The sequence below is a fragment of the Mauremys mutica genome, chromosome 1 (genome assembly GCF_020497125.1).
Source record: "Mauremys mutica isolate MM-2020 ecotype Southern chromosome 1, ASM2049712v1, whole genome shotgun sequence".
NCBI classification, from domain to species: Eukaryota; Metazoa; Chordata; order Testudines; family Geoemydidae; genus Mauremys; species Mauremys mutica.
This window is the reverse complement of record NC_059072.1, coordinates 129,465,119-129,488,787: the sequence shown is the minus strand read 5'-3', so window position 1 is coordinate 129,488,787 and position 23,669 is coordinate 129,465,119. Positions and strand designations below refer to the sequence as shown.

The window sequence follows — 23,669 nt, the reverse complement described above, 5'->3', positions numbered from 1 at the left end:
CGTTCCGGGACCCGCCACCGAAGTGCCCCGAAGACCCGCGGCAGGGGGATCCTCCTTCCACCCTGGGACCTGCCGCCGTAGACCCCAGGCCCCCTGAATCCTCTGGGCAGCCCTGAAACTGAGTGAGGCAGAGGCCATCTTCTGTTCTGTGTTTGCACAACGGCTAACACAATGGGGGCCTGGTCCGTGACTGGTGCTTCTAGGCCCTACTGCAACACAAATAATAAACAACATATAAAAAACAATTTGAGGTGGCCAAAAGTGCCATTGTTAGAACGGTTGACATGCCCTCTGGAAACCTCACACAACTTTGAAATCCATGGAAATGCTTTAAAATATCTGTTCTCAGTGACCTTCCACTCCAGAAATATGCCTAGGTTACAAAATCGAATTGATTATGGGTTTGGTTTTATTCCCAACTTTTCCATTACAGAATCCATATGCAGGTTGGGTTAAGAAAAGCCTATTGACTGGGAGGGAAAAAAAGTCTCTCTCTTTTAGTAATTTCTCCTCCCTCCCTCCCCAGGTATGCAAATTCTATAACAAAGGACCGCATGGGACTTGCAGCCAGCAAGACAATTGCAACAAACTTCATGTTTGCCGACATTTCCTCCGAGGAGAGTGTAGGTTTTCCAAGTGCAACAGATCCCACAGGATTCTGGACAACAATGTGCTGAAGTTGCTGCTAGCAGAAGGATTAAATATTTGCGTCGCAAAGAACATCCAGGTCATCTGTGATCACAAGCATACCGAGTTCATCAAGGAGATGGGCCAGAGGAGAAGTAAGTGTTAACAAACAGGTGTAAATTGTAGCATGAATGATGCTTCCTCCTCTCCCTTGGATGTGGTGAAGGCTATGATTTACTTACATCTTTGTGGGATTCCACCATCCTTTTCTGTTTTCAGTGCTTCCCTCACACGACAGAGCTACACCAGTTGCAGATAAAAAGAAAGCAAATGCTGGGAATCAAGAAGAAATTGGACCTAGGCCCACTTCCATCTCACCAGCCTCTACATCACATGAGACTCCCTCACAAGGTAAAACTATACATGTGCCAGTTAGTTTGTATGTTGAACCATCTTTTCTGAATTCCCATTTCCTTAGTTCTTGAGTATAGGCTGGGTATTGACATTCTCTCCTCCTCTGCCTTCAATAGTTGTTCTACTCATAAGAATGGATCAAACAGTGGCTAGACCCTATCACAGACCATGCATTGGAGAGCACGTCTAGGCAATATGCATCAGTATCTTTTTATACACATACTAGATCCCTGGCCAGTGATTGTTGTATAGGAATCTGCTACTAAGGGCAAGTAACAGAATTTCCATTTCATTAGCTGGAATGAGCATGTTCATTTGTAACAATTACTAATAATAGAGTATACAACTAGTAGGATGGTGGTGGGGAAAAATACAGTTTATTTGCATTGAACATTAAGGCCAGGTCATGAGCTCGTGTCTACCAGTATGATTCCATTGAAGTCAACCAACGAGGATCCAGTCTAGTGGCTGTTTTTCGTTGGGATGGTGGAGTGCTAGAGTGATACCTGGAGCTGAGAAGTGATTAGAGCGAAGATAAAGGCACAGACCTTATTGGTTTGTTAACTGGTAGGAGCTAGTAGAGGCTATTGCAGAGCCCTGCTCTCCCTTTCCACCTTTTTTCCTCACCCTTGAGGCCGAAGACTTCTTCGTTTTTAATTTTCATGATAGCCCATCTGCTGGTGGTTTGGCAGCTTGTTAGTATGCCAGGTAAATCATCCCACATTGTGGTTTACTGTTGTTGATCTCTGTTCTCCCCATCTCTTGTCCCCAACAAGTAGAATATGAAATATAGTTATACATCTTTATTAGCTGAGAGGTTGTGTTGAAGCCCACTCTGGGATATGAATAATGTAGTAGAGAGAGAGCCTGGAGCACTGGACCTGGTGCAAGACCTGCGGCCTGAACAGACAGCAAGGTCAGGCCATGGATCAGAGCAGATGCTTACAAGTTCACTGTCCAGTACTTGGCAATGGTATGGCTAGTGTGGCTAAAACACAGGGACGCCTAAGAAGTACTAGACACTGGGTATTCATATGTAACTTGTTTGTGTCACTGTATAAAAGAGAAATCATAGGAGGGGTACCTTTGTCCAACCTAGGGGACAGCAGAGACTCCAGCTGCTGACTGACCTGGTACCATTGTCGTGGGCATACATGTGTTAGTGTACCTGTAACTCCTATAGGGGGCTAGGACTGTCCTTCATCAACAATAAACATGGCCGAGCGCCTTCGCCACTGAACCAAGCCTGTGGTCTTTCTGGGTGGTACTGCTGAGGTCTGCTAAACCAACTATGTGCAGAACTGGGACAGAATAAGGAAAGAACACACACACACACACACACACACACACACACACACACACACACACACACACACACACACACACACACACACACACACACACACACACACAACAATACAAACTGACAACAATACAAACAAGTTACGTATTAAACTTCTGACATGGCTAGTTACCAGCCTGCACCTTGTACCTGTTGGTTCGAACAAAACATCTCCATCCATTATCCCATCATCCTTATTTGAGGAGGGTTTGATGCGTCCCTGTACCATCTTTAAGGAGTGTGTTTATGCCGTAACTCTATGTTGAGGTAGGCCTGTGCTAAGCTTCTGGAATGTGTTTGCATGAATACCCAGTGTCTAGTACTACTTAGGAGTGCCTGTGGTTTAGCAATACTAGCCATACTGTTGCGAAGTTCATGTAATGGACAGTGAACTCGTAAGCATCTGCTTTGATATGTGGCCTGACTTTGGTTCACAGCATGGCCTGACTTTGCTGACTATGGTTCAGGCCTCAGGTCTTAGGCCAGGCCCTGTGCTCCAGGTGCGTGCATGTGCTCTCTCTCTCTCTTTCCTACAAATAGTAACTACTACTAAACCTCCCTTTCAGGTTCCTGATGTTAATGCCAGTGGTGTCAGTTAGTGCTGTGTGAGGCAGCGCTCACTTGCACCCAGGCCCAGGCTCTGAATCAGGAAGCTGCAACCAGCTCCTTGCTGCCTCTCAGACAGAACCGAGAATCAAGACCATCTATTTTTTTCTGTTGCAGGGTGTTTTGTTGTTTGGCATGAGGAGATACGTTTGATGTGATCTAGACTGTTCTTTCCCACAGGTGTCAAAGCTGTTCCTTCTATCAGTGCTTCTGGGACCAATGAAATTAAAAAATATGATGAGATATGCCTGTACTATATTTGGAGGTACTGCAAACATAAAGGTAAGTCTGACTAATGGTGCTATCCATTGAATGTCAACAGGAACTGCCCTGTGCAGACTTCATATCTCTACTAGTAATGAGATATGGAAACTTTCATATCTGGATCACTGGCTTAATGTTGGTAATAATGATTCTCCATCCCATATCTAATGCCTTCAAGGTGAGTTGGTCTAAAACACGGACTAAAAGCTGTCGCAATTGTGAAGAGATTCAGAGGAGAAGCCAAAGGCTGAATAGACAAACACAGATGCGCCCTCTCTCTTAGAGGTGGGCCCTCCCAATCAGGGGTGAGTCATGCTGGTGGGGCTAGGTGCGGGAAGTTTGCATTGTCATTGCTTGCATGTTTCTGTGGCTAGAGTAAGTCAGTTTCCAGGGCTGTTAAACCTAATACTTTTGGTGAGTTAATTTTTTTAAAGATAAAAATCGGAGGAAGATGCTGTTGTCAGACTTGAAGCATAAGTCCTTGCAGACCAGTACCTGGGTCTGATTATTGCCACGTTCATTTCCCATTAAGCCCTTTACCATATGGCCTGAAGTAGCACAACATCTAGTTCCTTTTATATGAACCAGCTGAGTTATGTCAAGCTGCTTCTATTACTGATGTTGCTGATTAAAGTTGTATAATACTGTGAAGTAAGTTGCCTGGGAATTATGTCTTTGTTTGTTTGTTTGTGCCAGACTCATACTCCAGGAAAGATCTGAAAGATTGTTCTACTATTGCTCTTTGTCTAGTATGCAGAATAAGAGTCAGACAGCCCTCTCCATGTCTTGGTAATAGGATTCCAGCATTTGTCTTTTAAAATATTGTGCCTTTAAAGAATTGACCCCTTCTAAGCTTTCCAATTTACAGCATCGTGTCCTAGAAATTAGCTCTGGCCAAGAGTGACTAGCCATGACTCCCTCTGGAGTGTCTTAAGGCCAATGCAAGCGCTGGCTAAAGGAAGGAACTTGACTCTGAGACTGAGGAATGAGATAAATTTAGTGGTTTGATGTAAATGCAGAGGAGACAGAGCTGAATGGGGAGTTTCTCCTTGCTCGGGCTCCGATTCTGGGCATAAAGAGATGGGCACAATGGCTCCTGGGGGCAGGGAACATCTTTTTCTTCTGTGTTTGCACAGTGCCTACCACAGAAGGGGCCTAGTCCATGTCTGGGACTCCTAGGTGCTACCGTGACACAAATAATAATAAACTTTCCCCACCCCTGCTCTGGCTGCATAATGGCAGTATTGCCCGTCCTGCACTCTGGGACACATATGAACTTCTCTTTCCTTACTCCACTGAGGGCACATGGTGGCCCAAAGAGAGCAGGGAAGAGGCAAGGGCTATGGCTCCATCCAGCCCCAACACTTTTGCCTGCCGAGCAAGCTGGCTGCCTATGAAGGAGGACTCTGTGCTCTTGCTGGTGCCGTCCCTTGAGTGTTGCAGTTCATACTGCCCTGTGCTTTGGGCCGTGCCTAAAAGGCACAGTCAAGCCTTCAGTGTGTTCACCTTTCTGGTCCTGAAACTCTTTTTAAGAAACTGAGGGAGAAACAACACCAAAAATAGTACCGGGGTTTCCCTGCTGTAACCTGCTTGCTTAATCTTGTGAGAGAAACTGCGCTTACTCCGCTTGCGTGTTTGGGGATGAGCTGATAAATGCTGAGTCATACTTACGTGTCACAGTGATAAACAACACTGCTCTCACACATGCCAGTGTCAGTTGTCAGGGCAAAAGCTAAGCAAAGAAAGGTGTGTGGACTCAGACTTAAAATCAATAATGTAAAGCAGGGGTAGGCAACCTATGGCACGCGTGCCGAAGGTGGCACACGAGCTGATTTTCAGTGGCACTCACACTGCCCGGGTCCTGGCCATTGGTCCAGGGGGCTCTGCATTTTAATTTAATTTTAAATGAAGCTTCTTAAACATTTTAAAAACCTTACTTTCTTTACATGCAACAATAGTTCAGTTGTATATTATAGACTTATTGAAAGAGACCTGCTAAAAATGTTAAAATGCATTACTGGCACGTGAAACCTTAAATTAGAGTGACTAAATGAAGACTCGGCGCACCACTTCTGAAAGGTTGTCAACCCCTGATGTAAAGAGCTTACGCTGCTTCGCTAGTTAGAAAGGGCATGTTTCAACTCTTCCTTCAGTTTTACTCCAGTCTAGCTCTGACTTCGGTGGACTAACTTTTGATTTACCTCAGTGTACATGAAAGCAGAATCAAATGGAAGGGATGAAGGCCAAAGAGATCATGATAAAAATGCATTGCAGGGTTTGCTGCTTATTCCTGCTCCTCTCTTGGTTCATTTCAGTGTCCTGCTCTCAGCCTTCTCTAAGGTTATGTGAGTTCCTTAGCATGTTTGTTCTCTTTGCAGATGACTGCAGGATGATTCATTATCATCTGCCTTATCGGTGGCAGAAGTTTGATGGAGTCAATTGGCTTGATCTTCCCAGAATGGAGGTAGTTGAAAAGGCCTATTGTGACCCCCAAAACGACAGGTATAATAATGCTTAAAACCTCTTTGCTAAGCTCTGTAAAGGAGCTACATAGCTTTGGGGTAGCACAAGGATAGTCCATCCCTCTGTTTCTGGTTGACTCCTATCCTCAAGAGAATTTAGGGCATGACTGCTTGATGCCCTTAGATAAGACTTCTCCTGAAAGCTGTGTGTTGACCTTGTAAGCTTCTGCTAGAGACTTCTCAGTAACATAAACGGTTGCTGAACAGGATCTCTAAGAATATACAGAGAGACAGTCTGAGAATGCACAGGAAAAGAGAGAGAAGTTAGACAGTAGCTTAATGAAAATGTTTACCTGTTCTTGTGGTAAGTGGAATAACCCGTAGAGGAGTTCTGCCCTGCTATTGAGATTATATAGGCTAATGAAACATGTAGCATTTGGTGCATAGACTGGGTGTCTAAAAACGTAGAGTTCATATTGAAGTTATTACCAATAACTCAGTGAAAGCTTCTCCTGGACCAGGGGTTCCCAATCTTGGTTTGCAGCTTGTTCAGGGTAAGCCCCTGGCGGGCCGCAAGACGCTTTGTTTAGCTGAGAGTGTCCACAGGTATGGCCGCTTGCAGCTCGCAATGTCTGTAGTTCGCCGTTCCCGGCCAATGGGAGCTGCAGGAAGTGGCCCGCTCAGGTAAAGTGTCTCACGGCCTGCCAGGGGCTTACCCTGAACAAGCTGCGAACCAAGTTTGGGAACCCCTGTCCTAGACTGTTTTTATGGCTGTCAGTCCTCTATACAGCCATTATTTGGAACTCGCCAGGAGGAGTATCTTATGAAGTTCTCCATTGTGAAGGATGACAGATCTTAATCATAGATATAGAACGCAATAGGAGTGTTCTCTAGATTCACCCACTATCCTATTCATTCCTTCTCTGAAAGCTCCACTTTCAACTGACACGTCACTCTGATCATGGAGCACTGGTGCTCTCTGAAGCTCAGCGGTGGCCAGATGTGATTGCTTGAGAGTTCTGGCCAATGGCTATCCAGGAACAAAGGATTTCTGTTCTGTTTTGGTAACGCCTGTTCTCAGGCAGCCCGGAACAGGAGGCTTTTATCCATCTTTGTCATGCAAGGCTGGTGAACTCCAACACTACATGATTTATACTCTTCTGGCAAGGAGGATACAAACACAAGCAAATACTAGCATCATGTGCATTTGTGGTTCATTACAAAAAACTTGTATCAATAAATTAGGTGTAGCCCCAGACTTTCTAGAAAGTCAGCAATGATGCCCCTAGCATCATGTAGTTTGCATGCTGTGTTAGAGATATAGACAGTGTTAGCTCTTTTTGCAGTGGGGAGTCTAGTCACAAGGATCTGAATCTCCTGAATCAGAGCATGCCTGCATGGGGCTATTTTCTGCCTGCCTTTCTTAAGCAAACTTAACTAGAGGTAGTGCTACCAATTCCACCTATAATGTAGAAATTTGGAAGCTGTTTCAGCTGGTAATCAGAGAGGATAAGTATGCACAGTTATCACTGGTGTAACTCTCTGAATTTCTCTCTCTAGCTTAGCAGATCAGAACATCAATTTCCGGTCAATTACCTCTTCTGCTTTACTTCGACGCCTCTCCACACCATCATCGGTTACAAAACCCGCCAAATTCATAATGACAACAAAATGGATTTGGTATTGGAAAAATGATCTAGGCCAGTGGATTGAATATGGGCAACAGGTGAGCACCTTGTAACGTCCATCCCCTCTTAGCCACTTCTGGAGAGATGTCACAAATACAGTCTCCTCTGCTATATAGTAACCTGTAGATATTGTTTATTTGCTTTTGATTTATAAAACAATGGGCCCCTTCCCATGGCTTAGTTAGCCATTAATAAAGCCAGATGATTGACTGTGGGTGGGTACTTATTTCTGGCAAAGCAAGCACTATAAGCTTTTATAGATGCCCCCTCAAAAAGTCATCTGATAAAATCTTGTACCAATTTCTCTACCTTTTCCCAAAATAACATGAGAAAAGCTGAGGCTTGCATCATATCCAAGAGGTTAAGAGATCTAAGCATTAGCAGGCTTAGTGGTGGGGAATCATATACAAGATTTATGCGGCATTCATGAAAAATGCTCTTCCAATAGCATGCTTTTTCCCTTTTTTATGTATTATACAGAAGAAAACTATCTAAAGAGAACATTATTAAGGTTGCAAAGTCAAGCACTCCAAAATTAAGAAAGGCCAGAGTGAAAGTTGCCTGTACAATGGTAATTTGGCCCTCTTGTACATATGAACTGATACAGTTTTTAACAACATGACCACATACTATTTTTTCCCATAGGACTTCAGCCTCAGAGAGCGCTCAGGATGGATGGTGGTCAATGAAGGGGTAGTTATTCAATATTTATTTATATTCTCTTTATTCAATCTGTGGGATGAGGCTTTATTTACTGTACACTGTCCAAACCTGGCACTTAATAAAGAATTCTAAATTTTCTCCGTAGATTTTCTGTGGCTCTCATGACTATAGTATGTGAACGCTTCACAACATTAATGAATTAATCTTCACAAGACCCCTGTGAGATGAGGGATATTATCCTCATTTTACAGCTGGGGAGCTGAGGGACAAAGAGCTTAAAACTAAAATTGTCAAGTGTCCACTGATCTTTATACTGGTATTTCCTAATTTATTTTAATATATGACTTTGTAACCTTAACATTCTCTTTATGGAATTTTCTGTATGTAAGTTCCTATTTTAAAAAAAAAGAAAAAGGGTAAATCGACAAAAGAAAAATTTCACCATATGAAACCATATTGAGCCTGTCATAGGGTCTATACACCTTATGCTGGTTCATCAGCCAAAGGATTAACAAAGCAACTGCCGACCTGCTTAGCCAGAGCTGATTGGCAACCCCAAAGCAGCTGGATAAAAGGGCTCCAAGGTAAGTGGGTGGGGCAGCTGCAAGAGAGATGATCCCTCCAGCAGACTAGTGAGAAGCTGCCAGACAAACCAATGCTCCAAAGAGCGATAAACAGGGCAGGAGGCTGGCAAGATTACAAAGGTAGGAAGTAGCTGAGAGAACAGCATGGGACTGAGAAGGATTGGTTCTCGCTGTTCGAAACAAGGGCCCTGAGCTGGAACCCAGTGGAGTAAGCGGGTGTAGGTTCCGCTACCTACCTCGGCCAGGGATTTTTAGAGAAGAAGTTCCTAAACCCAGGAGACCTAGGGCTGATTAGCCCCTACTGGAGCCAGGGAACTTCTGCTGTCCCATTATCCTAATGGGGGAAAAGACTATTGAGGGCCTGTCCAGGAAGGATTGGGTCTTAATAAGGACTTGACAAATGCAGAGTTGGGTTTGGCAGCATAAGGGGCAGGGAGCCAAGTGGGTGTAGTTCCCAGTCCTGCCACAAGGGGATGCAGACACACCCCCATATTACAGACTACCCTGTGGGTCATCAACAGGGTTGGAACAGCACAGACATCTACCACTTGAGCTAATGGAGCAGTTGGCAGCAGCAGTAGGCTGTTATCCTTATAAATGGATCACCCTATAGAAGGTGATGAAAGATCTACTTTGCCAACAGATTACACATGCATTTTCTAGACAGCAGAGGGACATTGGGATTTGGGAGTCCTAAGTTCTGTTCCAGTTTGTGGAAAGGAGTGTATCCTAGTGGTTTTAGACACTCTTGCCTTGTCACCCTCAGCCCGTCCCCTAGTATATTTCCCACACCTGTCCCCACCCCCTCTGCTCTTCTCCATCATAGCCTGTCCCTGCTTCCCTTTTGCATGTGATTCAGGCTGCTTCCTCTTCCTCCATGCTACCTGGGCACCAGCAGTGGAGCATTGAGAGTGCAGGAGAAAGTCACTCTTGTTCAAATGCCTGGCACCAAAGTTGACCCTGACATCTGGGAGGAAGGTTTGCAGGAAAAGCCCTTTGAGCCCCTGTAGTCCTCAGTTGGAGCATGCTCTGTTCAGACAGAATGTTTGAAGAAATTAGATGCCAAACTCATTACAAACTTCTGCGGTGCATGTGAGCTTGTAAAAATGGCAGTATTCAGAAGCTTATAAACTTGGCCAAATTCAGGTGGATTGTCACAAGGACCGCAAAAGGCACCTCTCTGATCCAGGGTAGTTCCCCACCCTGCCAAATTTGAAGTCTGCCTCCAAAGAATGAGGGCTGTAGAGCTTCTCAACAAAATGATTTTAAGTGTTTTTTAATGGCAAAATGTTTTTTCCCCCGTCCTAATCTAATTTTCCAGAATGGCTGAGCTGTTTTTGCTAAAACTTGAATAGTTCAGCCTCCGTTAGACTCCTAGTATGGGAAAGTTCAGCCCGAACAGTTAAAGTTTAGCAAACTTATAAGCAACTGGAAAAAAAAGGGTCTATAATGGAGTGTTCAAGCAACCTAAACTATGGTGTCACAGCCAGTTCCCTCTATCATAAAGAGATCTCTGCACAAGCGGCTGTAGCCTGGCACAGGAATAGAAATGTTCTCACAGCTTGTTCCCAATGAGTAACAGCTTGAACTCCACCGGGTAGCTTGTAGGGGCCCAGTATCATTTCCAGAGTGCATTTCCAATTGAAGTCAATGGGAGCTGCAGGTTAGAGTGGGGCTTTTGGAACCTCGGATGGGATGGAAAGCAATTTGGGTCTATAGGACGCTAGTGATCAGTGGTGAAATGGTTCAGTTTGTGGCATTTCTCATGTCCAAAACTATTCCGGGAGGGGTTCTTCGTTGTATTGATTTTTGGAGGGGTGCAGAAGGGTGATGACATCCTTTCCTTATGCAGCACTTTTGACATCTATGAACGGTAAGCACTGTCAGTGCTAAGTATTACTATCAGTTATTTATTTCTCCTCAGTCTCATTCTCCCACAATCAACTCTGTAATTTCCTCTATGCCCGGAGCAAACTTCCTGACCCTGTGTGCCTCCTTCAAAGTTGCTTCCTCAGTTAGTCTTCCAAAGTTGACCTCCACTCCTCCCACTATATTTTCCCACTCTCAGTCCTGTGTTATATCTGATATAGATGTGGCCAGGGAGCTGTCACTTTATTTACCTGTGTAGGCCCAGGCCTACTAATGACATATATGCAATACAGTATTGTTTCCCTGGCAGAGGTCAGAATTCATGGCTCATGTCTATCAATGAATGAAAAAGGCAGTTGTGCAATCTTTTGTCCTTCCAGATAGGTTTAACCCAGAGGTAGGCAACCTATGGCACATGTGCCGAAGGCGGCACGCGAGCTGATTTTCTGTGGCACTCACACTGCCTGGGTCCTGGCCATCGGTCTGAGGAGCTCTGCATTTTAATTTAATTTTAAATGAAGCTTCTTAAACATTTTAAAAACCTTATTTATTTTATATACAACAACAGTTTAGTTATATATTATAGACTTATAGAAAGAGACCTTCCTAAAAATATTAAAATGTATGACTGGCACACGAAACCTTAAATTAGAGTGAATAAATGAAGACTCGGCACACCACTTCTGAAAGGTTGCCGACTCCTGGTTTAACCATTACTTTTTCCCCACATTTCCATTCTATAGGACGGATTGCAGGGAGCTTCTGCGCTAGCTTCTGATGATTTGGAGAATTTATTTCTGGCGAATCCAAATGACATCCTACAATTTCAGGCTGGTTCCCAACAATACGAGATCAATTTTAAAGGTACTGTCCCCCTTTAATTCCAGTTGAACACAATGCATTATCATTTATAATTTGGTAGCTTTGATATGCTACGTTGCAGTACTTTTCTGGGAGACGTGTACAGAGGGAGACTGCTGCAAATAGGGCTAGCTGGATAGTTTTACGGAGAAGGGGAAATAGTCCGCATATGCAGGGTGGAATATTGTAAGGGGAGAGAAATCTGTAAAGTGGAGAAGGTATAAATAAGTATGTGGGCAAATTAATGACAGAACGGAACAAGGTACAAATTGGGCAGGGTAAGGTGCATGAGGTAAGTGGGGGGTGGGGGAGGGAAGAGGTTTTAAAGAGAGCTTTTCCCTTTAGAGTAAACATGTGGAAGGCCTCATCTAACCAAAAAAGAAATGGTACTTGACCAGCCAGTGGTTGGTTTTTTGGCTATGATTATTACTTATGATTTTGTTTAAGATGGCTCTGTTTGCCTGAGAGCATCACATGCAGCTTTTTCTTCTGCCAGATTCTGCAGCCTTAAGTCTGAGCTTCTGACAAGTCTACGATGGGAATACTTGTAATGTCACAACTGTAACCCATCACACGTCTGTAGTTCTGTCTGGGGATCTCCATGGTTTACAAAGTTATTTATGAATTCTCACAACATTCCTGTGACCTATTATTATAATATCCATTTTGCAGAAGGGTTACAGAGGCTCACAGAGGGCGCATAGAAAGTCTGTCAAGCTCTTTCAGCGCTCCACTGCAGAGTTGTGGACTTCACTGCAGCCTTAAATGGGAGCAGAAGACAGGAGATGAGGGAGTGAGCCCTTGTTTAACTACATAGTAAAGCCATGAATTGTCTGGTAGATTTGAACGTTTTCCATGCTATGAAGAAAGAGTGTAAGTGAGATGGAGGGAGCAAGTGATTTCTGGAAGGATAGGTAAGCTCAAGTAAGAGAGTCATAGGGAAGGGACAGAGAAGATTGAAACAAATTAGTAGGGCTGCAGAGATAGTGGTTGCTAAACAGACAAAAAGTTCAGCTGCCACATTCCATCAACAAATGAATGTTTATTTCCTCTTGCTGTGTGGGTGGGTGTGTGTCTGTGTGTGTGTGTGAAAAATACATGAAATAAATTTTCTCTTTCAAGAAATGGTCCAGAAAAATGTCCGCTATCAAACTCAAAGAGAAGTCCGCAGGCGACCAAAGTTCGTGTCCTCAGAAGATGTGAAAAAGATGAAAAAAGGGTACTCAATGATGCGTTCATTTTTGTTTTTCACTGTAAAATGAAATGCCCTGTATGGAATGGTGGCTGCATATGGGGAAGTTTCTTGATTCTCATAGATAATTCTGGTTCGCTGATTGCCATAGCGGTTGGTTGTATTGCAATTCAACTGTTTTTGTTCGCCTCGATATACTGCATGCTTTGGTGGAATCATATAACACAGTGCTGGTTTGCAGATAGTTGCAGCAGTGCCACAGTCAGTGTGCAAGACTGCAGTTCTCTGCTGCATGAGCAGGAATCTGCCTGTTCCTGTGGTGTATGGTGTAAGAGGAGATGGGGGTATTGATGGCGTAGAACTTGTCTTTTACAAAAGCACAGTAAGAGACCAAGGCCTTGTCTACACTACACACTAAGTCGGTGTCGACATCAATTTAGCAGGTCTGGTGAAGACACGACACGTCAACAGGAGAGCGCTCTCCTATTGACTTAATTAATCCACCTCAGTGAGAGGCGGAAGCTCCCGTCTACATAGCATGGTGTAGACACTGCTTTAAGTTGACGTAAACTACGTTGACTTAAGTTATATTACTTACGTAGCTTAAGTAGCGTAACTTAGATCGACTTTCATCACTAGTATAGATCAGGCCTAAGAAATGCTGCCCACCAGAAACAGGGGACTAATTCCTATTGGGAACCTAGTTACATGACGATATTTAATTGGCAATCTGCAGTAAGTAGCAAGATTAAATCTGTGTTGTCAAATTCTTACAGGGGAAGTGACCAAAATAGACTTATTCCAAGGGGACCCTGTCAGTTTGGGAGAAGGTTCATGACAGGAGTGGAAGTACCGTAGACTCATTCCTGATTTTCTTTTTGTTTGCAAACAGCCAAAGAGTGACTGATACTCCAGATCAAAACTATCCTAGAAACTGGGACAAATCAGCACTGCCTGACATGGGGTACAAGGTACTTGTGTTTTCTCCTTTTTGCTCCAGTGAGATTGGGTTGTTCCTATACAGGTTCTTTTGATGGAAAGGCATGGAGCCCAAAGGAACATGATAAAATGTCCATGTATACTGAAACATTTGCCATTTGGGAATATAGTTACAAAGGGCCAGATTTTAAAAGATATTTAGGTTGCAGGTTGGTGTCTAGGCACCTCTGAAAACCCCACTAGGGACTGTACGCTCATTGATTTCATCCGCATCTCTAAGTGACTGGGCCAGATTTTTAAAAAGGTATTAAAGTGTCCTGAGACTGCCAATAGGGGTGCTAGTTGAGTTGGTGGATTTTCAAACAATATTTTTACATGGCAATTAGACCCCTACGGCTGGCCAGTGCCATCTGACTTAGGCTCATGGGGCTCAGGCTAAGGGACTGTTTAATTGCAGTGTAGATGTTTGGGCTTGGGCTGGGTTTGGGCTCTAGGACCCTGTGAGGTGGGAGGGTCCCAGAGCCTGAACATCTTCACTGCAGTTAAGTGTAGATTTTTAATTGTAGTGTAGATGTACCCTGAAGTTCACATCTATTCAATAGGAACTGGACTGAGATTACCAACTCTTGCCACATAGGCCACCAAAGAACTGTCATATGATGACGATATGGTCATTACTAGGTCAAGTTGCTTCTCTTTTCATATCTAATCAAACAAATACAGTATTAAACATATAATATATACACCCAGGGGGAGTAGGGAGGGATAGCTCAGTGGTTTGCACATCGGCCTGCTAAACCCAGGGTTGTGAATTCAATCCTTGAGGGGGGGGCACTTAGGGATCTAGGTCAAAATCAGAACTTGGTCCTGCTAGTGAAGGCAGGGGGCTGGACTCAATGACCCCAGGGTCCCTTCTAGTTCTAGGAGATAGGTATATCTTTATTTATTTAAAGAAATTAAGCTAACAAGTAAGAGCAGAGCTGTTGGACATCTAGGAGTTTTTACTAGCAGTTTTGATGGTATTTGCATGTTGCTTCAACAGACAGATCAAAAGAAATACTGGAATCATCTAGTTAATAGTTCTGTGGCTAAGGAACAGACCGAGAGTCAAGCACTTGGATACACCATAGTTTTGTAGCTCCTCCTTTAGAGGAGGTTTAAGTGCAGGCTCCGTTACCAGATCTGCTACAGATGTCCTATGTGAAATTGGGCAAGTCACTTGGGCACAGAATAAGTGGGAGGCATCAAGGAGCTGGTTATGGATTCCTGATTCTCAGACTGTTTTTATTGTAGCCCGAGCTCCATGGTGCTAAGAGCCGTTTTTGGGCACTTTGCCAGCTGGTGATAGCCAGAGAGCAGAACTTTGCAGATGTTCACACTCTTTGCAGTTCTTCACCCCATATTCCCAGGCTATAGTGAGGAGTGACTTAGGAGCAGACCATGCCAGTTCTATGCCAGCTGTCCCTTAGGCTGTATGGACCAGATTCAGATCCTCTTATTCATGTTGGGTGGTTTTGTATACCATGAATAACTTGTGGAGTAAGGTGCTACTCAACACAAGTAAGGGAATCAGAATCTGGACCTGCGGTAACGTTGACATCAGTGACAAAAAATAAGTTTTTGTTCCTGTTATCCCTGCCACTGCAGCTGAGGGGGAATTAGGAAATTCCTCCGTGTGTGTTATCAACGGAATTGTTAACAAAGGCTGGGCTTTTCAAAGCAGCCTAAGGTAGTTAGGTGCCAAATTCCCTTTAAACTCCAGTGGGATTTGGGAGCCTAATTCCTTTTCCCTTTCAAATCCCAGCCTAAATTCCAATCAGGTACACCTGTGCTAAACTCACTGGAGACAATGGGGTTGCACAGGCACAAAGAATTTGACTGGCAGAAACATGTTATTACTGCTGGTTAGTGATGTGAGAGATTAAAAGAATCCAGCTTGCGTTTCAGTCAAGTACCTCATCTCAGTTGACACTTTAAGATGGAAGATGTTAAATATCTGCAAAGTATTATCAATTCTTAAAGTGTATGCCAGGTAGAAGCATAATTGATCTGAGATTGATCATTACCTCTCTGACCATAAAGCTTTTCTTTCACAGTAGTAATCCTCCTCTTTCACTGTTTCATGACTGGCTGGGATTCTGCATGCCTCTGTGGTGGCCTTCAAGACATCTGACACCTCAGCCTTGATGAATTTCCTACACTTCAGACACTGGCCTTGCAAACTGTTCTGGGAAATCTTGCTACACCAGAAAGGATCACTTATGAGAGGCTTTGCTTTAAGTCTTCCCTGTTTAGTATAAAGTCTTCTATTTTCTTCCTCCTTCCCTACACATAATATTGGAGGTTGCAGTATTTATTCTGTAAAGCATTTTGAGACATGAAAAATCCTATGCAAAGTAAAAGTTTATATGTCTATAATCTATATCTGGGGGGGCAAACTTTTTGGCCGGAGGGCCACATCTGGGTGGGGAAATTGCAGGGCAGGGGGTTGGGGTGTGGGAGGGGGTGCAGTGTGCAGGAAGGGGCTCAGGGCAAGGGCTCGGGGTGCAGGAGGGGTGCAGAGTGTACAAGGGGGCTCGGGGAAGGAAGGGGTGTGGAGTGCGGCAGGGGGCTCAGGGCAGGGGGTTGGGTTGCAGGCTCCGGCCTGGTCGCTGCTTACCTGGTGCGGCTCCAGGGTGGCAGCAGTGCGCAGTGCTTTCAGCCTGCCCTGGCCCCGCCCCGCTCCTGGAAGCGGGCAGCACCATGTCCCTGCAGCCTCTGTGTGCTGCCCTTGCCTGCGGGTATCTCCCTGAATCTCCCATTGAAGTTCCCCATTCCCAGCCAATGGGAGCTGCAAGGGGCAGTGCCTGTAGGCGAGGGCAGTGCACGGAGCCCTCTGCCCCCACGCTGCAGGGACGTGGAGCCGGCCACTTCCAGGAGTGGCATGGGGCCTGCGGCGCCATGGGGTGGCAATCCCACAGGCCGGATCCAGCCCGCGGGCCATAGTTTGCCCACCTCTGATATATGTTGTTAGATATTAATAGCTTGTTAGGATTAGTAAATCAGGTTCTGTGAATCCACCTCCATCTTTTTTTTTTACTTTGTGTAATGGTGGCAAAATGGAATTGGTAGTTGAAGAGATAAATGGCAAAAATGAATTGTCTTAAAATGTATGACTATAATATTTGTGTTAGAGAATGAGCAGGCTGAACCAGAGGCGGATTGAGCTGCTTTCACCATGCCTCCCAGAGCAGCCAGTGCTCCGTTTTAAGATGCACCGTTGACACATTGGAACTGGGGCCTTTCACCTCAAGTTTTGATTTCATATTTGCCCTAGGCAGCAGTGACTGAAAAACTGTTACCAACTCATGTCTGTCTGGTAGCCCTGTGTTACAGGAGTTAGTAGTCTCAGCCTAGTTTATAGCTGACAGGTCACCATCTCAACAGATGAAGTATGGAATGTATACAAACACTTGAATTCATCTCTCCTCCGTCTGAGAGATCCTTCCCACAGAGAGAGGTGCACTGCACAGAACAGAATGGGGGAGCTCACGTTGGAACTATCTGGGCTGTTCCTGTTCTGTGAGTGAATAGGATTTCAAGTACTACATACACTCAAAAGATCCACCTTTGGTCTCACTGGTTCTGCCTATGAAAGCCTGGTCAGCCCTTACACCCAGTTGAAGCTTTCTGTAACCTTTGGCTGTGGTTTGGTATTTTGTAGGCAGTGGAGATCACTAATCCATCCTCTGAATACACTGAAATCGAGACCCTATTTAAAAGGACAATGAACAATTATGCTATCCAGAGAATGAGGAGGATTCAGAACCCATCTCTTTGGCAAGTCTTTCAGTGGTTTGTATCTATTTTATTACATTACACTAGTTGTGGCAATAACAAGGGGAGTGAGTCTCATAACTTCCAAGACTGTCTCTCCTGGGCATACATGCTGGTGACTGACATTAACTCTGAAGGTTACCCAGTGTGGTGCTGAAGCTTACTTTAGCTCTGTTACTTAAAGGAACTCTTAGAAATACCGCTCAGTCCTTTCTGAGGCTAATTAGCTATTCATTGTTGATGTGCTATTGCTGCTGACCTTTAGCGCCCCCTTCTGGAAAAGGTAACATTCCCTCTACAGCAAAGCTGCTGACTCTTTCTGCATGGAGTAGCTACTCCATGAAAATTAACAGATAGGACTGGCACACAGAATTGGTACGCAAGTACATCTGTGTTTACTGAATACTGAATTGCCCTGATAGCAGAGTCTTCACTGTTTGCACAGGTTCAGAAGGAGACTGTATCCATTAATAAGTCTGCTGCAGTGGATCTAGAATGTCTCTTTTAATGGGTATTTTACAAAGGTGTCACACTCCTCTCGGGGCGAGGTTCCTGAAGGCATATTAGGGGCTTCTGGTGTAGAACAGCCAAACTACATTGAACTACAATCCCCAAGGCTTGGGTTATTGGTTACTGATGTGCTCTAGTTCCTTTTGGGTTTTAAATATCTACAGCATAGTTGACCAATTAAGAACAGCAGCAGATGCCATGCTTTGATGCCATGACAATTAGGGTTCAGGAGAGCATATAAGATCCTACCTAGATAGGCAGATAACATTTTCCCCTCAAAAACAGTTTGGGTTTGGCAATGATTGAGCTAATAGTCTAACCAAGCAATAACAACAATTGCTAAGCAGCAAAAAAGAGTTTGCTAGAAATGGTTTGTTTTAACAGAACAGACCTTGAAAATAACTGACAGCATTTAAAAAACTAATTTTAATCCATGTGTCTTGTAGCTTTTTCCACATTCCCTTTCAGACTTTTATCAAATGTAGGGAGGCAAGTGTGATGGGTTTGATCATACTGTTTTGGTTATACTGTCACCTGACATGCTGGAATTACCTCTGAGCCCATTTTTCCACTGCCAGCTTGGGACTCCAGAACCCTGCCTTGTTGAGCCAAACACGCTAGCTTGCTGCAACACAGACCCAGGTCTGGTCCACGCCCCCAAAGCTGCAGACTTTAACCAAAAACTGCTCAGCAAGTCCAAACCACAGATAAAGCTTATAGAGGGTAAACTCATAAATTGTCTGCCCGCTATAACACTGATAGAGAGAGATGCACAGTTGTTTGCTCCCCGAGGTCTTAATAAAATCACTTCTGTTTATTAATTAACCCAGAGTAAGTGATTAAGTATAAAAAGTAGGATTTAAGTGGTTTCAAGTAATAACAGGCAGAACAAAGTAAGCAAAATAAAACAAAACATGCAAGGCTAGGCCTAATACATTTAAGAAACTGAATAAAGGTAAATCTCACCCTCAGATATTCCAATAAGCTTTTTTCACAGACTAGACTCCTTCTTAGTCTGGGCCCAATCCTTTCCCCGATGCAGTCCTTGTTAGCTCCAGCTCAGGTGGTAACTAGGGAATTTCTCATGACTGGCAGCCCCCTTTGTTCTGTGCCACTCCCTTTTATATCTTTGTCTCTCTTTGGGTTCCAACCCCTCCTTCTAAATTGAAAAGCACCAGGTTTAAGATGGATTCCAGTATCCTGTGACATGTTCACATGTTCTGTGAGACCCCAAGCCTCCATTCTTCTTGGGCTGACTCACAGGAAGGCTGCAAGTAAACAGAGCCATTTAGAACCAATTGTCCTAGTTAATGGGAGCCCTCAAGATTCCAAGCCACCATTAATGGCCCACACTTTGCATAGTTACAATAGGACCTCAGAGTAATACTTCATATTTCTAGCTTTAGATACAAGAATGATACATACATACAAATAGGATGAACACACTCAGTAGATTATAAACTTTGTAATGATACCTTACCAGAGACCTTTTTCAGGAAGCATATTCCAATTACATTATATTCACACTCATAAGCATATTTCCATAAACAAGTAATTTTTACTGACATTCCCAGACTATCAGCTGTAATTTGACTGCCAGTGGAATACAGAAGGTGGCTGGAAATGTCATCCATATTATAGTGTGTGTGTCTTTTAAATATATTTTTTACATCAGGCAAAAAGAGCAGATGAAGAAGAAAAATGGAGGGAAAGATGTAGATGAGAGGCTCCTGTTCCATGGAACCAACAGTTCCCATTTGGAAGCCATCTGCAATCAAAATTTTGACTGGAGAATCTGTGGGGTCCATGGAACAAACTATGGAAAAGGTGAGGAGGACATGACTACGTATATGAGATCACAGACTTTCTTTAAAGTACCCAGTGATGATGGTACAGTGATAATTGGTCTTTATAAGCTGCAGTGATTTTTTCGTACGTGGGGGAAGCAATGGGAGGGAAGCTCCAGTGTTCTTTCAGGTTGGAAAGGAATTAGTTTGCGTGGGTGGAGAATTTGATGTGGGGTTGAGAGAATTAATTTTGGGGCCGAAAAAGACTTGTTATATTGGGGGAGGAAGAGGAGAGGGGCGTGTTTTGATTCCTAGGAAGTGGAGGGAAACTTGCCAGTCCATTACCTCCTTCACCTCAGCAGGAGGGGAGTTGAAGAAGATGGTAATTTTCTGTCAGATGGAGACAAGAGGTCTCTTCTCTCTTATCCACCCATGATGGCTTTTTTCCTTCAGCTCTTAACATTAATTTTTTCCCCTTGTGCTATACCTGTTGATCTAATGTCTTACTCTTCCTAGGCTGTTTTTCTTTACTCTCCCTTTCTATCTCACTCCTTCATAACCCAGCCTGCTCTTTCCTTCCTCTTGAAAGTAATGGGAGTTGTACAGCAAAATCCTTTAGCTGTCTGGTGTGAAATCTCCACTAAACATATTGGGGTGCCAATAAGCATAAAGTTCGCTTATTGAAATTTGAGTCAAATACATCCTAATAATTGTGCTGTGCTAACTCTTTTGTGCCTGACATATAAAGTACAGCATACACATCCAGTATCCTTACTGTGCCCTTTTTTTGTCTTTCCTAGGAAGTTACTTTGCCAGAGATGCTAAGTATGCCCACCTTTATAGTCAATCTGCTGCAAAAAGGAACACCATGTTTGTGGCTCGAGTTCTAGTTGGAGACTTCGTTAGAGGAAACCCAACCTACGTTCGTCCCCCACAAAGAGCTACTGATATGTTCACCTTTTACGACAGCTGTGTGGACAATGTGCTGGTTCCCTCCATTTTTGTCATCTTCGAGAAGCATCAGATTTACCCAGAGTATATAATAGACTATAGTGAAGAGGAAAAAAAATGTTTTGTATCTTAAATAAGGGAGAGAGCAGTTTGTATCTCTCACTGCAGCATTCAGATTTTTACATGTTTTTAAGGGTTTCTTATCCTGGATTAGATTGTCTAATACTCAGCTCTCATTTTTAATAGAGCACCTTTCCAACTACTACATCCAAAGAATTTGCTCCTTGAAGGAGGTTGGCAAAGGGAACGTCCTGCACACTAGGCGATTACTCTTTTTCATCAAACTGTTGACTTTCACTTGTTCATAATATGTAAACCTTAGGGTAGCCCCACACAAGTGGGGTCAGAATTGGGGATGTGGGAGTGGAATTTTATGATTCTTCTTTGTGCAGCAACAATAAACTTTGGAAATACTAACTAGAAAAGATTTCTCTTGAGAAATACGTTCAACTGAGAGAAAAATTGTCAACTCTAGTTTAATATAGTTGACAACTTGATTGTATGCTTACGGCTTTTAGCTTTTGTAGTGCTCCAAATGATGAGTCATTCAACTCTGATGCCTTTACTGAGGTGGCTCTTTCCCTTGCATACCCTATCATTTCCAAGGGACCTGTGAATTAGTTCACTGTGGATTTGATAGGGTGGTGTTCTTGGAGTACTGTATGTCGATGTCAATATTTTAGATTAAAATCAGTAACTAGATAAATAAAAAGTCTGTTCTTTTAAATTGCTGTAATGAATAAGGTCTCAAAAGGAAGAGTTCCTCCTGCTGCACAAGCAATGTCAACCTAGTGGTTAGAGCAGAATACTGTCAGCCATGGTTCTGTTTCCAACTCTATAGCAGATTTGCTGTGCAACTTGGATCTGTAGGTAGGAAAGCTGGAGGTAGACCATAACAATTGACCGTCTGGGAAAAGGCATGTCCCAGAATTTGTTGTTTCAGTTGCTAATGATTACATGCATAAATTTAAAGGCTTGGCTGAGATTCACTTGAAAACCTTGCCTTTAGTGTATTACGATTTCCACATGTGGATAGTTGTCCAGCAAATGCTGTAGGACAGAAGTAATGTCTTGGGGTTCTTTGATGTTTTTCTGTCATGCAGGATGGACAGTAATTTTCGTTGTGCCAGGGACATTACATGACTTGTGTAGAGTGAACGTCTTTAAAGATGTTCTTCATCACTCTGGTGCAGTAGAACGTGCTCACTTGACAAGAACTAGTTAGTTCCTCGTTAACTATGTAATCTTCATTTTCTATGGCCAGTTCTGTGCTAGGAAAATTACTCACTGCTGACAATGATGAGCCAATCATAGTCATAACAGTGTTTTAACTATTGTTTCTTTAGTGGTTCGGGTCTTACCAGATTGTTCTGGTCTACATTTTCATATAAACCATGTTTAGCATTACCCCATGTCAGCAATGGGTAACTTTCCTAATAGTGACCAAGCATGTTTTAATAAGTAGATCTTCAGTCTGTTGAGCTCTCATTCAAGGGTTTTTTTTGATAATGAAGATCACATTTCCATCATCCCCTAGTAACTTTCTAAGAGCTCACCTTTTGGGCTGAAATGCCTCTGTTCAAAGGTGAATCATTTTGGCAAGAGTGAGCAAACTCCCTTGGCTGGTGGGAGGGGAAAACTGCTACAGCAAGAACTACTGAAGTTTATAATGTGGCATGTTTGAAGATTATTGCATTTTGCTAGGCTTGTGGGGGGAAAAACTGGTTTTGAATTTAGCCAAGTTGTAACCACATCCTGGGCATGGGAGTTAGACAAACTGCAGGCTGGAGATGCTCACGTGAGCTGCTCGGAATTGACAAGCTCCCACTGAGGAAGAAGGGTGGAAGACTAGGAAATGAAAATGCAGTAAATGTCGCAAGCCTTTATACAATCAAAGAATGTTTCCAACTTAAAAAAAAAAAAAAATCAGAAATACAGAATCCAGTTATCCATAGTGGTGGCGGACTTGTTGGAGACATTCCAAGATGTGTATTGAGTGCTTTGACACCTCAGCTGAAGGGTGAAGAGGTGGAGGTTGATTCTGAAACCCTAATTTCTCCCAAATGTTCACTAGGCTTTGGAGTTTAGTATTTGTAGACACCTATTTGATAGAGTATAAAAATCAGTTCTATTACTCAGCTTTTGTCTCTAGTAATTAATGTCACTAGACCTTTAGTTGCCACAGAGTCAGCCATGGTACACAAGACCTTCATTTATAATGCAAAAAACAAAGCTGGAGAAACATTTGACATGCCTTTCAGGCCCCCTTTACACATAAGGAAGGTGGGGTGGGGACAGACAAATTTACATTTTCTCCTGTGTTGCTCATCTTTAAAGTTCCAAAAGAAATGTTAACTCCGCCACATTTCACATAGTGTATATTTCTATTTGTCTTTTGTTAAATGTGTAATGTAATATGTTCTAATGTAAGCTTATGCCATAATCAAACCGATTGGGCAATATAGCCAGTTAATACTGCTATTCCAGGCTTTTTACTTTTGTGTTTCTGGACTTTGATTTGACCTGGGCAACTGTAGTGAGACCTCAGATAATTCTACATACACAGCTAAGTATGAAGCCCTGCATCAAACAGAACAGTTTGTGAAGTTGTGTGTAACTGAGCTTTGCAATCACAAAATGTCTTTTAATAAATTGAATATCGAATTATGATTGTCAGATATCTTTTATGTTTAATTATGTGGCATTGGGGACACTATCTTCTATGAGCAATTACTTTAGACAGTCATAGGAGAAGCAAAAGATTGAGAGGAAGCAAGTGTAGTACCACTGTTCAGAAGGGGGAAAATGTTCTGGCAAGGGCTGGTCAATCAGTAACCCTTGCTATAGATTTTACACACACCCCTACGGCAAGCTACAATGCTGATGTTTATTGTCATCAATACAGTGCAGTCTAGATGCATTTTGTAAGATGCAGAAGTGCCTAAGTGACTTGATTTAGGCACCTAAGTCTCATTGACTGTCAATGAGTTTTAGGTGCATAAGGGCTGGATTCACAAAGGAACTTAGGTGTGGT

At 43.3% G+C, this 23,669-nt stretch overlaps 1 protein-coding gene across 4 annotated transcripts in view; it reads left to right on the top strand.

Moving 5' to 3' along the window:
• Positions 1-23,305, top strand: part of LOC123354155 (zinc finger CCCH-type antiviral protein 1-like) — a 42,460-nt gene extending 19,155 nt beyond the window's left edge. Inside the window, exons 3-14 of one of the 4 annotated variants that reach the window (XM_044995873.1) lie at positions 527-782; positions 907-1,038; positions 3,170-3,271; positions 5,632-5,755; positions 7,276-7,441; positions 8,049-8,096; positions 11,263-11,383; positions 12,503-12,599; positions 13,465-13,543; positions 17,215-17,345; positions 19,513-19,664; positions 20,425-23,305. In XM_044995873.1, coding sequence (XP_044851808.1) covers positions 527-782; positions 907-1,038; positions 3,170-3,271; positions 5,632-5,755; positions 7,276-7,441; positions 8,049-8,096; positions 11,263-11,383; positions 12,503-12,599; positions 13,465-13,543; positions 17,215-17,345; positions 19,513-19,664; positions 20,425-20,708 — 1,692 coding nt within the window. In that variant the 3' untranslated portion in view covers positions 20,709-23,305. Of the gene's footprint in view, positions 1-526; positions 783-906; positions 1,039-3,169; positions 3,272-5,631; positions 5,756-7,275; positions 7,442-8,048; positions 8,097-11,262; positions 11,384-12,502; positions 12,600-13,464; positions 13,544-15,607; positions 15,923-17,214; positions 17,346-19,512; positions 19,665-20,424 lie in introns of those variants that run through there. The other 3 variants (XM_044995883.1, XM_044995893.1, XM_044995887.1) reach the window with 3 other exon arrangements.
• Positions 23,306-23,669: the final 364 nt, after the last annotated feature.